At 41.8% G+C, this 15,087-nt stretch overlaps 1 protein-coding gene across 1 annotated transcript in view; it reads right to left on the bottom strand.

The window, feature by feature from the left end:
• LOC306747974 (plakophilin-4-like) overlaps window positions 1–15,087 on the bottom strand; it is a 55,478-nt gene that overhangs the window by 21,445 nt on the left and 18,946 nt on the right. Inside the window, exons 3-7 of the mRNA XM_079231081.1 lie at window positions 11,069–11,103; window positions 6,742–6,873; window positions 6,088–6,281; window positions 4,959–5,541; window positions 3,588–3,614 (exon numbers count right to left, since the gene is read on the bottom strand). Of these exons, the coding sequence (XP_079087207.1) occupies window positions 3,588–3,614; window positions 4,959–5,541; window positions 6,088–6,281; window positions 6,742–6,873; window positions 11,069–11,103 (971 nt within the window). The remainder of the gene's footprint in view (window positions 1–3,587; window positions 3,615–4,958; window positions 5,542–6,087; window positions 6,282–6,741; window positions 6,874–11,068; window positions 11,104–15,087) is intronic.

The following is a 15,087-nucleotide window of genomic DNA, read 5'->3' as shown; positions in this document are numbered from 1 at the left end:
GGCTGAAAGGGACCAAATTAACACAAATATTGCTGTGTAGGAAATGAATGGTGGGCTGTAAAGCTGCAAAATCCAAGTAATAAAAGGTCTAATGCTTGGAAATTGCCATAATTGCGGCATGATTCGGCTAATCATTCCCCCAATTAAATTACACTTGGTGTGAATGTGTTATTGTGACAAGAGGTACAATAACGTTCGTGTCCTGTAAAGATTTGAAGATCAAATGAATGTGTTATGAACTACGCTCTCATTTAAAGCTGAAGAGAAGTACTACAGTGAAACGTAGAAGACACAGTGGATATAAAGAGATCTCGTGTTTGCTTTTCTTTATTCTCCATTTTGATCTGCATGCCGATGTTTCTATGTTTGTGTTGAAGCTCACATCAGTGAAGCTCACTACACTGTGAAGCCCAGTGGGCTGCTATACAGCTGGCAACTAACTGCTCACTGCACATTTCACGGGCCTCCAAACGCCACTTGGGTCCTCTCCAACTGCACAAGCTCAGTCCCAGACTGCTGCTGAACACCAGCTCGGCCATGCAGAACCAACAAAATGAAGGATTCTTGTCACAGCTCGAGTCGGAGGAAATTCATAAATAAGAATGTTTGCCTCCTTTGGGACATTTAAGATGTACAGAACGGTTCAGACTGAGGTTGACCTCTGAAGCAGCAAGCAGTTGAGAAGCACAGCCGCATCAAAAGACCCAGCTAACCTCTCGCTGCATGACAAACACTTAGGAGAATTCCTTACCTAGATTATTGGTTAGGGTTTATTAAAAAAGATGGCTGCACTCCACATTATGTACTTGCCAAGTTGATCAAAAAAATATTAAAGCTGAAGTCTGAACAGTGGGTATCCTGGTCATCCCATTAAACGACGTGTCTAAATGCTCTATAATAGTGAATATGCTGTGCAGGTTAAGTGCAAGCTATTCGACGCTGAGCTGCTTTGAAAAAACACTAAATTGAATGTCAAGACTGTGTTTTCTCAGATTTCTATTTCATCACTGGCTGTTTGTTCAGCTTTCAGACACCTGTGGAGTAAAACAAGCTTTGGGGGCTGTGGGACATTTTTATATCAAAATGCTTTTGGGTCGAAATCCAATTGCCTGTTACTATATTAACAAATCTTGCCTCCGTTATATGCAACCGTTTTGGCCCGTATCAATAGCATCCTGCTTCGGCAGTACGTTGTTAGATTCCTGCGCTGACTGTTGGTCCCACTCCTCACATGCCACCGGGGTTGTTTCTCGATTGTTTAAGAATTGATTGGTGGGGAAATAATATTTCATTTTGTATTATTTATTTATTTTACATTATTCAAAAGAAATAATTTATAAAAAGCATTCAATAAACTTAATGATCCACTTAATGCAATGCTTTCAGAGCAGCTTAGAGGGGTTTAGGCACGCCAGGGTGAAGGTCTCTTAGCTTTTAGTTTTTAGTTTAGTTTTTAGTTTGCAAAAATACTGTAGCTTCACAATGTCAGGTTTATCAATTAATGTTATTTTATATCATAAACTTAACCATGAACTACATACAAACAAATACTTTGAAATGGCAGGCATGTTGTTGTGAAGGGTAGGGAGTAAAACTGCTGCTGCCGCCAAGTGCCTCAATAGCACAGGAAGCCTTTCACTCTGTGGCAGAGCACACAATAGCCACTAGCAGCAGCTTGGCAGGAAATCAGTTCTGTTGTTCAAAGATTTAAATGGGGCTGAGGATATGAAGAGAGAGGAGGTAGTGGGAAGACTTAAGGAAAAGGCGGTAGCAAAAGAGAATGAAAGCAAGAGAGAATATACGAGAGGGAGGTAAAGAAAGGATGAAAATGAAAAGAGGGTTAATGAGGGCGTCTAGGACCACCAGAGACTTCTCATCTCATGTAAAGCCCGGCTGTGACCGAGTGACAGGGACAAAATCTCCCAGGCACAGGAGCCTTCGTGCATATCTCTCCCACTCAGCAGCCCGACTCCTGGAAGTAGCAACATTCAAACAACCTTAGAAGAGACTAATCCGTCTGCCTTCTTTATTCAGCTCCCCTGCTAGTATGGCTGCAGTGACTTCGGAAAAGCATCTGCAAATTGTCAGGGAGAAAAATAACATACTGCTGTCTATTGAGGATGAATGGCCCACATTCCTGGTGCGTTATAGTCATTTAATTCTCCCCCTCAGCCCTTTCACCGTGGCTTTAACAGATTGCACTTGGCAGTGGCGAGATGAAGGGCGGTGGCGGGCTTGGCGCGTGCTCGCTCTGGAGGAACAAACACTTAAATGGATGCAGCCGACTGCATTCCTCAACAATAATCATTTTCAAAAACCCTCTCAAGATTAACAGGAGAAGTGAAATGATCATTCGTCAAATTCTTAATTACTTTAAAGTGAGAGAATAGGTGTAAAAAATAAAGTGTACGATGGTGGCTTGTCATCTCCACTCGCTCAGTTTGTCGCAATCTGCTTTGAAATGGACATTAAGCCTAATGGGCACATTATTAAGAACAATTTGTCTTCATTTTCAATTTTTCAGCAGCAGAGGGAAAGTATGACTTCCTGCCAATGACAGTGGAGGGTGGGTAGCCAGGTGGGTGGTGGGGGGGAAAGAAGGAGGCACGGGAAAAAGAGAAGAGCACAAGATAAGAAACAGAAAATACAAGTAACGGGAGAGAAGTCTGCTGAAAGGAAAACAAGGAAACCACACAACGCGAGAGGAGAGGAAAGGAGACAAAGCATCTTCTGATAGATACTGACAGAAAACCACCAACAGCAACAATATCAAGGTTAGGCTGTCGGGTGGCGTTTCCCAAATGCTTGCAATTGAGCCTGATCACATGAACATCCCATTTCCTTCCACTATGGCTCATCAAACACGTGTGACAAATTACTGTGTCAAGAGGTTGGGCTCCACTGTGGTGTATGAGAGAGAAAGGAAGACAGTGAAGGGACAGGAGGGAGAGAAGGAGGACATGGGAGGGGAGCTTGACCAGAGAGAGAGAGAGAGAGAGATGGAGAGAACAAGGCTGGTGTCTCCCTTCACTCAGAGGACAGAGGCTGAAAACCCATTTGTGTCAGCTTAAAACATCATCACTCAGAGGCGTGTGACGTAAAATGCCTACTTACAAGAACCTGCATGTGAAAATGAACGTTTGACAGAAGGTTAACGCATAAGATGAGAACAAACTGCCTCTGTGATTTAAAGATGGTTTGGATTATGAACAGAATGGAGGCTGAGAAACACAACAACGCTCTTCTTGTCTGGAAAAAGGAACTTATTTATCTTTTGTAATGTTTAACAGCATTGTTTGTTTATGTATGGTTCAAACTAAAGATTAGCACTACATGTACCTTGATGTGTATTGTGATGATTAGCAATAGATCAAAATGAAAAAAACCTAGAGACAATATTTTTGGCCTCAGCCCAGCTGAGTAGATTACACGATGTAGCATTTGATATTACAGCGGGTAATACAATACACATGGTACAAAGGGCAATTGGTTGGAGATGATTATTTCACAGAGAACAAATAAAAGACAAATGTGCACATGCAGCAACTACATGCAAACACGGTGCAGTGAGGATGATGGGAAATCACCTTGAACGTCATCATCAACCAGGGCATCTGAGGATATCCCCAGGCAGCATGAAGTCAAGCAGAAAACAGTCTATTAACCTTGGAAACATCATTGAGTGTTTTGCTTCTTTTAGCTTTTGGAGGGAAACTAAAAGGCTCTTTGCTTTTGGGTGGAATCCAGCTTTCACCTGTTATGAAAGACTACTTTGATTTCTTTCTCCAGCTAAAAATGTAATAATATGATATGGAATACAAATACTGAAATGTGAGTAAATGTGTGATTTTGCTGTGTCAAAACATATTGTTTTCATTATTGTGTCAAAGCTACACTCTTATCTACAGGAGAGCTGAGAATGAGCCGGTACAGGCTGGCCTCTTCCTTTGGCTGCGGGGGGAAATTGGTTTGCTCCAGATTCTAACAGGATACGTGTTTCGATAGAAAACATTAGTCAGCGTGTGTCCTCGAAGGATGACACACAAGCTAGTTTCAGCAGGCAGGTTTTCCAATTATTATCTGCCTGATCGCCTCAACTGTTCTGATTAAATTACAAACACACACAGTTAAACAGCCACCTCATATTGTCCTTGGAGAGTGCATTCGATATAGCTGTGATAATGCACTTATCAAAATAATGGATTCCCACAGAACTTCATTATGTGTTGTGGAAATGTCTTCTTCTACCTTCTCTTTTATTTCACTACATAGGTATAAAATGTAATTGCAGATCACTTATTTAACCTGCAAATTAAAACTGCCTTGTTTACTGGATATCCACCAATATTTTTTTAAATCTTCTCAATTTAAAACCGCAACTTAACCACAGCTGAAAATCAGTTTCCTGTTCGATTGTTATTAGCAAAACTAACTATGATTAGCAGTCTATTATAGTCTTTGGGCTAATATTTATCTTCTTGCAGGAACTATGTTTTGGCTTCACACCAGGACAATCACTGACCTCAAAGTCACTATTTATTTTCAGATACATTATGCTGAGCGCAGAGCCAACAACAAGCCAACAAGAAATGTACCACTGATATATCAACTATTGACAGCCCACATTATAAATCCTCAACTCAAGGAGTTCAGAAGAATTTATGGAAAGCAATTATGTGACAGCCGACAAAGATGGCAAGTTGAACGTCAAACTCAACGAACTCGAAATAGCCGCTTTTTTACTTTTCATTATATCAAAGTTTTAATTTTTACGGTATTATACGCGTTGACCAATATTGCTTTCTTACATTAATGATAAAAAAAAACTTAAATAATAGTTATAAACTACCGTTATGAGATTAAGTTTGAGCAGACTGCTGAGCTGAAACAGTGTAAATGTGTGTGTGCGTGTGTGTGCATGTGTGTGCGCGTGTGTGTGTGTGTATGCATTTGAGCACCTGTGAGGCTGTCAGGTCGCGTCATCCTCTCGTAAATGTCATAACTCTGGAGTCCATAGGGGTCGGTGTTGTGGATCATGGAGCGGGGCAGAGTGGAGCTGAAGTGCTGGGGCACGGCGGTCATACTAGCCCTGACTGGAGACGATGAGTGAGTAGGCTGCTTAGTCAGTGGAGGGTTGATGCTCTCCACCATTGTCAGAGGCGAGCCCATGCGGCCTGATGATGACCCCGCCGAGGTCTGATAAGGCGAGGTTGTTCGGCTGGCGCCTCCCGACCGGGAGTTTGTGGAGCCCATCCGTCGCAGCGCAGCGGGGGAGTTTTTCTGCGTGGTGTAGGGCGAGCTGTTTCCGGCCGCGACGGTGTTACTGGCGCGCTGGGCAGAGGGCAAGGTTGTGGAGAAGATGCTGGAGAGGGGTTTGGGTTCCGTTACGACGGGGGAGCCGTAGGCACTGCCAACGGAGGTACGCAGGGAGCCGCGGGAGGGGGACATACTGCTGGCGTAGGCTGGCGAGTGAGAGCGAGAAGGCACGGAGCTAACCCTCCGCATAGCACGACCAGGCACAGCTGTTGTTAGCGCCGGACCCTGCACGTCAGAGAGAGAACAATATGGCTTCATGCATTTGTTTTATTCAGGAGCTATACAGTCATTAACACGCATGTTGTACTATCTGCTGTCACTATGACATTCTAAAAAAAAAAAAACACAGCATTACACAGAAACCAATTAATTACAGGGGATGATTTTACTCTGGGCCATGTTTATTTCCATCCCCCACCCCCTCTGTCGCGTGTGACAACGCCATTTGGTTTCTCAGTGGTCTGTGTGTACAGCGCTGTATGGAGCATGATTATGTCGCAGTGCTCAGTGCACTGTTTGCCTTCTGTCCCTTTAAGCAATAGTTCACTTCACTGAAACAAAAAATAAATGGAACAACAATCTTGGTGTTTCTCTTTTAATCATTAAACGCTAATAGTCAATTATGTAATTAAACATTAGGAGTCCTTGGACACTGAGGAGTGGCTGTTGAATAAAACTAAATTAACTGAATATTTGCTGGTGTTACTCAGAAGGTAATACTTTGAAGATACATTTTGTGCTTGACAACAGCAATTTGTCGTCCCGCAGTACCTGGGCTGAAGCTTGGCCCTCGGCCCTGGTATTCCTCCCCAGGGTACCAGTGCCGGCGCCAGGGAAGGAGTGCTGCATCCTCAGCTCCGCCTTGCCCAGGTTCTGGCTGCTGATGTAGCCGCTGCCGGCATCCTGATAGCCACTGTCCGAGTACGAGTTCATCTGAGTGGAGCTACGCGAATTCCCCGCGGATCCTGAGAGAGCGTGACAGAAAAAGAGAGAGAGAGAAAGAGAGAGAGAGAGAGAAAGAAAGAGAGAGAGAGAGAGAGAGAGAGAGAGAGAGAGAAAGTGGACAGGTTAGAGGAAGAGGAGACGGACACTTTATACGTAGTTTCATAATAGACATGACCTTTACCTAGACAGCAGTGTTAATGACAAATGGCACAGCAGGTGAGAACCACTCTGCCACCACTATAATTCTGTACTTCATAAGCTATGATGAGCGATCAGTTGTTATAGGTGACACTCAAAGTATAAAGTGTGGAAAGGACAACGCTGCAGGGTGAAACAGGCTTTCTGTATCATCAAAGGATAAATAATGATATAATTTGTCGCCAAATGATTGCCATGTACACTTAGCAGGACAATGCTGAGATAAGAAAGCGAGGATGGGAGTGAGAGACTGCACACGATAGAGAGAAGGCAATAACAGACCCTCACTTTCATGGAGGGAGGACTGCTCCGGGGAGTACAGAGACACCTGCTCTGACTCAGTCCTGATGCGGTAGCTGGGCGACTGGGAGCTGTCAGTCACCCGAGACTTGGTGTCCCCCGCGGCGGAGGCATCTGGGAAGACACAGCCGAGCAGGGAGTCAGACAAGGAGGAAGGGCTTTGCGTCGGAAACAATAAGAGTTTTGGCTTTGGATGGAAAGATTCTAATAGGCATTAAAGCAGTGAACAATTGATGGAGCTGAGAGAAAATAACAACTAACAATGATTCGCGCACCATTAGTTCCACGCTTGTGTACAGTGGATTCATTAAATCAGAATAGTTTCACTGCTCTAACATTTCCCTACGTCTTCCTCTCTTCATGACAACAACCAGTGTGAAAAAAACAGGATTTGGAATCAGCCCTCTTATGTCCCTGTGCACAAGGTCCCCCTCCCCAGTAATCCCAATCTAGTTGAGCGTGACCAGTGTCAATGAGTTACTCTGCAATCACTGCAACAAAAGGCAGCAAGTGGAGGGGAACCGAGAGGCAAACATTGGCAGCCGGGGCTTTTCAAATCCTGCCCGATTAGCGGGTGTGAGAATGAGAGTTGAATCCCATGAAGAAGCCGCCTTGTTGCCCAAACCGACCTGTTGAATACATCTGTTGACACATAAGCGTAGCGTGGTGTTTGGCAACCTGGCTTTTTGCACTCCCACATCTGAAGATCTACACATTTGGCATTGCTTGTTCCTCTGGGACTCCAGCAGGTCCATTATGAATCAAACATATTCACTATTTGCAAAAACACCATGCCAATTGTGTCCCTTTCAACAGTGCTGCTATTTCAATTTGAATATATAACCCTGCTTAAAATAACAACCGCATAAATTAAAGTTTGTGTTTAGTCCTGCTTTCTTGCTCGCCCACTCTGTCTCTTTGTTTATTTTTCTCCGTTTTTAGTATTAACCAGATACACATCTCTAGGTACAATTAGAGAGTATCAAGCAGTACTGCGCAAGATTCACAATATTCATTTTGATACAATATGATTTTCTTAATTTATGCATGCAATGAATTTGCAATTTAGCTAATAAATAAAACCACAGTATTACAGTTTGACATGATTAAACTTGTGCAAAAGACTTAATGCCCTGAAGGTCCTACCAATCATGCAACCATGTAAATCACACCCTGACAGAAGCAAACGTTTTGTCCGCTGTATGAAAACAGCACATTTATGAAATGTGGGCTACTTTACTCGTCAGTATAACAACACTGACAGCTCATGGTGACAATGCCACATTTCTTCGATGCAACTGTTGGTTAATGGCTGGACTTGAATTATATTTTGTTTATGCTAGAGTCTGAATCTCCAAACCTTCCTGCCACTTCATATTAATAGGCCAAAAGACAAATTACTACAGCACACTATACTACATTTTTGTGGAAACCATCTGTAAATCGTACGCTGCTTGAAATAATTAAAACAAATATATCACAGGTGACAGCAACCGGGAGCTGGGGTGTAATGTGACAGGAGAAAAATAATAATGAGATGCATAATATGCCTCACCCACCTGGGGGTGGGTTGATGCTGCAGCACCCTCAGCATCGCTCTTTAAACAGGGTTATTCAAACTTTACTTAATAATATTTTTTAACACATTGCAGAGGATGCAGCAAGGCTTAATCAACCTTATTTTTCTTTCTCTCTACGTGAACTTTTTTGGACCCCAATGCTCTTTGCCGACAGACCCTGACACACACAGAGAGAGAAGATAATTAAAATTTGATGTGGGTGATACAAGAGACCTGTTTAAGTATTTACAGAAAATCAATGAGATTCTAGGTTTTATAAGATCAGGAAGCATCTATATGTCCTTTAAACACAAGCAAAAACCTGACTGAACTCTTTTGTCTTCTCCAATCCCGGCAGTGATTCTGTGTCTGGCACACAGCGTGTCGTTTCAGACCACGGGGTTTTTATACTGAGCCTTGACCCCATTTGATAAATGAGATGCCAGAAAGCCAGAACAGAGACGCAAGAGAGGGAGACAACAAGAAAGAAAGAGAGACAGAAGCCCTTTTTCACACACTGAAGATTAAACTTTTCTGGCTTCCATTATCATTTATGGCAGGGTTTTTGGCATTCACAATTGAAAGTTGTTAATGTTGCCTTTTTCAGCCATAACTTGGCTCTGGATAAAGTATTAGTTTTTTCTCTAAGAAACTGAAGAAGAGAGTTGGAAGTTATTCGTAACCTCAGTTGTCAAAGCACCCTAAGGCCCCCCAAAACATTTTCTTGTCTATTAATTATGTATTAGATAAAACTACACAATACGGTTTACAGGCAAGCTGCACCCATACCGACACTGAGTCTGTAGCTCATAAAAAAAAATGTATTTACACTTTACACTACAAAGAAACCAGACGTGTCACCTGTTAACTAATAATACATACCGTAATAATACTAATAATTCATAATTTGTTAAGATTTGCAACATATATGTCTAAATAGAAATATTTCTGGAGGTTTTGGAGACAATCAGAAGAAGCATGTTATCAGCTCATTTACACCATAGTACCAACAACAACACACATGACTCGCTCTATTCCACCATCAATTTCTGACAGCAATCATCTAAAAGTCTAATTTTTCTGGGGGGGCATACCCCCCGTTTTGGTTTAAAGATCCTTCCCATTTATGAGGTCTCAAGGCTGGCAAGTGTGATGATGATATGTTAAACTGTCAGAATATTGAGGGGACGCATATCTGGAGTAAAGAAGACGAGGGATCGAAACAGAAACCGTTCATTCTGTGGGGTTTTCTACCCTCAGGGGACACGAGGTGCGACTCGATGATATTTCCTGGGGCCAAAAGGCCGTTTACACACCAACACAATATACAAAACTCCCAGACAGCAGAGACAGACAGTGTTTCATGTTGCCAAAAAGCCCCACAGACAATCCTGGCCCATTACGATATGTGCCACACATTTACACTTTAATTCATTTAGATTGGAAAAAGTACGTTGCCACTTCTGACTATCATTTATCATCTACCCTACAATGATGAATCAATACGAAGCAAAACAGTGATTGTGATTAGTCCCTGGCGCTGTTCAAACACTAATGAAATGCAATCAGCAGGAAATGGGCATCAAATGAGAAAACTGTGTGGAATTCATATTCCTAGTGCATATGTACAAATATAACCCTTTAGGCTTTTCTGACAGGATTGACAATAAAAGATTAATGACCATTGCAGAAATTCACTATGTTGCACTATGCAATAAATAAGCTATGAAAAACATTGGTATATTCAATTCATTATCAGGTCTCTGGTGAAGACCCTTCAAGGAAGTGGACTAAACAAACAGATACCAAAGGGGTCTAGGAGAGATCCTTCCGCTCAACATCACGGATGGTGTTGTGTGTGTGTGAGTGGGCCGACATAGCTTAGATAAATATTAAAACAAGAATACGCCTGAGGCTGTCCATTAATGTGTGCGTGGTTGAAACGCTTCATGTTAACGATGATGATTGAGGAAATGTAAAACATGCCTGAACTGCACTACACACACAAACGCACTTAACAGACCCATAGCGGAACAGTTATGCCTTACTTATATCACACATGTCACTATGTACTATCAAAATCAGTGTGACACTGAACAGAACCGCCTCATCCTCTATAATTTAGTGTAGACCTCATAAAGTAAACCAAGAATCAAGCCAAGCAGATGGGTATTTATGTCTCACGGCGGTTATTGATCACCGACTGGTGAAGTCAGGGTCAAACAGGAAGTAATGAAGTTTGCTACAAACCTTTAGAGAGGACACGCAAATAAGTCAGTAAAGTGGATAGTGCAACTAGAGGCATCAGTAAAACAAGTACAATACATAGTCAAACTGTAAAGGTATAATAAAATTAAAAAAACAACGAAAGCTAAAAATACAATATACAGATCAGATTAAGTGGTTGGATACCGTTTGAGGGATGAAATATTAAGTATTTATATGGCTCATACATACAATGATGTTGATACTTATAGCAATATCCACAGCAACAAGTGTCCCCTGGTCGGTGATATTGTGAGTCCATTTTGTTCCAGTAAAACTCTCTTGGGTGAGCACTGATTTGTTGTTCCATATGAATTGTTTGACTAATATTGCATCATGCGTAACTATTAGGTTACCAATGAATGAGTGTAGAGGACACTTAATATGATCTGAATACATGTAACTTGGTTAGAATTGAAAAGCAAAAACAGATTTTTTTAGGGAGAGGGATATCTATCCAATCATTCGTGTTTGAGTGTACATACCTGCAGTTCTCCAAGGCAGGGACTTCTCAGACGAGCTGTACGGGAGAAAACAGGAGATGGAAAAGTGAATACATGCACTACAAACCAGAGACACCACAGTGACAGACATGTGTGAAATCATGTGGAAGAGGCAGTTTTCAGCCTCATGTACATTTTCTTTGGGCCTTTCCTAACAGGGTCACAGATGGTAATCACTGTTTGAGATAAACAGCGAGGAGATTCAGAGTATACTGCCTCAGAGCAGATTTCATGTTTACAACTCCGATGTAAAGTCCATTCCTGTCATCTGTGTTTATCCAGACCTAAAAAGGTGCCTTTGGTGACAGCTCGTGTTTTGAGGACCCGTCAGCAATAAGAGATATTCTAAAACTGAGGGACTGGAAGCTGTTTTTCCACTTGCAGTTTAATAAACAAAACCAAAAAGAACAAAAGGCCACTGGACACCATACATCCTGATGGGAGCTCCGGGAAAAAGCAGAAGTGATCATAGCGTATAGTCACACACACTGAGTGTAAAAGCTCACAGCATCCTGGCATCCTAAAGCAACCCTGACATGCTTGCCGGTGTATATTCCAGCACAGAGAGAAATTCAGAGAGATACTCAGTCTCCAGAGAATAATGTGGCAGAATAATGGTCGAGCCAGAGAGTGGTCACAGTATGTGACTTCTCAGTCACAACACTGAGGATACCAAGCAGCAAAAACAGATCGGATCTAGGGAAAGTGTGTGGGTGATCGATGATGGATCGGCCTCGGTCAGTAGATGAGGGACCATTCTTAGTGGCAAGATAATACAGGAAAGCATCAGACCACGTTCCCAGTAGACTATGGCAGAAATCCATTCAATCCATTGGGAAACGTCCTCTAGACTTTTGGCTTGAGGCGGATGATCCATACAGTAGGAAAGCTACAAGGAAAGCGCAAAGTCCAACCGTTAGCTGGAGTTTTACTGGTGAACCCACCAGTACTGGAAGTTTCCCCTCCCACCAAACAGAGGAGCGGGCTGTGAGAGGAATAGTTCCTGCCATTTGTCCATGATAGAGAAAACAGGCCAGCGTTGGCAACTGCATTGCTGAATTTATAGTTGATGCAAGATGTTAATAGTCCCACTAGAAACCTACAGTAAATGTTTGATAGTTGAGCATCTGATTAAATCCACTGATGCCCTTGCAATGCTAGGCCCATGGATTGTGCATAACCAGACTATATTCTTTCTGGTCATTAGCTGATGTTGCGACAGCTGCTATTTTTCTATCTAAGGTGACACTCGGTGAACTTAAAGAAGCGTGGCTCTCTGAATTTTAATGAGCACGCAGGCAATTAAAAAGAGGAAGTTGGGGAGCTGTGCTCCACTGAACCATGGCAGACCAAGTAGAAGAATAGATGACCATAATGTTGATGCGGCAGCATAAAGAGATTGTAAAACTGCCGATAAACTGCTGATAAACTACGGGCCTAAACCTGACAGGACCCTTTATTTCCCATCCACCCCTTTTGGCTGGGTGGAGGTTGCATCTTTTAGGAGTTTTGCTTGAGGTCAAGTTTGATGACCACACCCCTGTATGCTTGTCGAAATGAAGGGAGCGGTCAACTCTGGAGGTGTCATGAAATGCAATGACTCCCATTACAACCCTAAAGTGCACCATCACCTCTGCCGACGTCCCGCTGAGCTATTGAGCCAAGCAGTGTGAACTCCATGGCTAAAGCTAATCTCCATTCACACACAAATGTCCAGTGACAGCCAATTTATTTGTCATTCTATGTCTGTCTTTAAATTAAAAAGGTGTGAAAATGGTGTTGCATGTTTTCTCTTAAGCGTCCCTAGATGGATACATGCCCCCCCAGAGGGAAAAGTTTCTACGTTTAAAATGTGATTATATCTTTTGTCAGTAACCGGATTTCTAAAAACATCATGGGAAACCTGTCTCCTTATTAGAACAGGATTATGAAAAAACCTGGATAACAAAGCTAGATTACCACTGAAGGCACTTGAATATTTAAGCATGATTCAACCTGTACCGATGCTTCTAAAAGGTCTTGTGGCCATTTGCGTGCCAAAGGCCCAAACACCAAAGGTACTTGTATCTCTGTGGCAACAGTGAAGCAACGTGAACGGAAAGTACCTCACCACTTAGTACTTTTTGGGGGTGAATTCAAAATGTAACTGCAGGATGTAACCACGAGAAAACAAAACATTAGAATAAAATATATATTATTTTCCATTGTTTGCACAATTATTGAAGTTTCATTTCATTTCATTTCACAATGTTCATACCGTTCTCTCTAATGCAATGTGCATAACAACATGAAACACAGCTCATGAATACAACACCTAGTCGTCACAACAAGCCAATGACTCAGCTAAATTAGTTATTATGCCTAATGTTTTGAAGAAAATTGCCTTTTCACTCAAGTTCAAATCCATGTTCTATATTTATTGGAATTTCGCTTGTTTGGTCCACTAACCAATATAGAAATGATTGTTATTTTCTTTTGACAGGATAAATGTTAACCTGCCACTGATGGACCAATGACAATGAGGTAAATGCGTCACAAAACTAATTTGGCTGCTGATTTTCATTGTGACTGGCACACAAAAATAACCTTTTCATATTAGAGACAGTCATATTGAGTTAAGAAAGACTGCCTCGTCCTCTAGCTTTTATTCTAAAATGTATCTTGAGCTGCCACTCAATTTGTTAAATGTCATGAGCGAGTGAGTGACAATGGGATAACTACAGGACAGCAAATGTGTCACTGATATCTCCAAATATGAACACTGGCGTGGTTGTATACACAAAATTTGGGGTCTAAAACACAGAACCCTGCAGAGGAAATGAAAGTAAATAGCCTGTCTGTGTATATTTTCAGAGAGCTGTTGTCCAGACCTTTTTGCCAGCACTTGAAGCTCCATACCCACACCTCTCTAAAAATGAAGAAAGGGGAAATTGACACTCTGAGTCCTGAGTACTGCAATTTGCTGGTAGTAGGTGGGTGTTTTTGTAGGTATGCAGGCTGGAGTACAAGAATGCATTTTGTCAGGGCATAAGGCTTTTTATCAAAAAGCTAGAAGAGATCACAGAGAGCCACTACGGCCCCTAGTCAGACCAAGTTTATTTTACTTTTTACAGGCATATTCCTCTCATAAGGAAAAATACTCCATATCAATAACCATCTGGTGTGATTGGATATTAGTGGAGAAACACCATTTAAATGTTGGAAGTACTGGAGTATACCAGTATCTTATCACCATGGTAAGATGGTTGACAATGCTTACATTGATGTCCCAGTTGAATATGGAATCCCTCAGTAATCAGGGACGTACGCACATGTGTTCATGAGCATATTCAAATATGGCTAGAGAGACTATGTTTGATTCAACGTCTGACCATTATATCGTTATATGTAACCATACATACTTTCTAATGAAACGTGACCAGCGTATAGGTTTCATTGGTAAAATATCAACACACTTGAGCAGTGTCTTTCAACCATTTTTGCATTTTTGAGCCGCGGCACATTTTCTACAATAAAATAATCCTGCGGCACACAAACAACCAAAAAAGTAAAAAAATATCACATTGTAGCATATTACAGCATATATGGTAGGTAATTATTGCGCTACATACTGGCATGGAGGCGTATTTAATTATTAGGCCAGCCACTATATTGCAGGCTCAGACGCTTAACAATGGAAAATTATTGACGGCAACTAAATAATATTTTTTTGGACTGATTTAAGTGAAATTGGACATTTTCCCACGGCACACCTGACTACCTCTGCGGCACAGTGCTTGAAAATCACTGCACTAGAGCACTATGCTGGGCTTTTAAAATATGTGGCCTAATGGAATCAAATAGGCAAAAGCAACAGAAAAGACCATAATATTAATAGTGCCTGAAAAATCTGACCATTAAGCAATCTCTTAAATGTCACAGTCTATTAACCTCAACTGTAATTTCCCTTGACACTTGATGGAATTACATTTTAACTTCACCTAAAATATGGTCCACATATT

The sequence above is a fragment of the Taurulus bubalis genome, assembly GCF_910589615.1.
Source record: "Taurulus bubalis genome assembly, chromosome: 15".
Lineage (NCBI taxonomy): Eukaryota > Metazoa > Chordata > Actinopteri > Perciformes > Cottidae > Taurulus > Taurulus bubalis.
The sequence above is the reverse complement of the archived record's forward strand: the minus strand, read 5'-3'. Positions and strand labels throughout refer to the sequence as shown.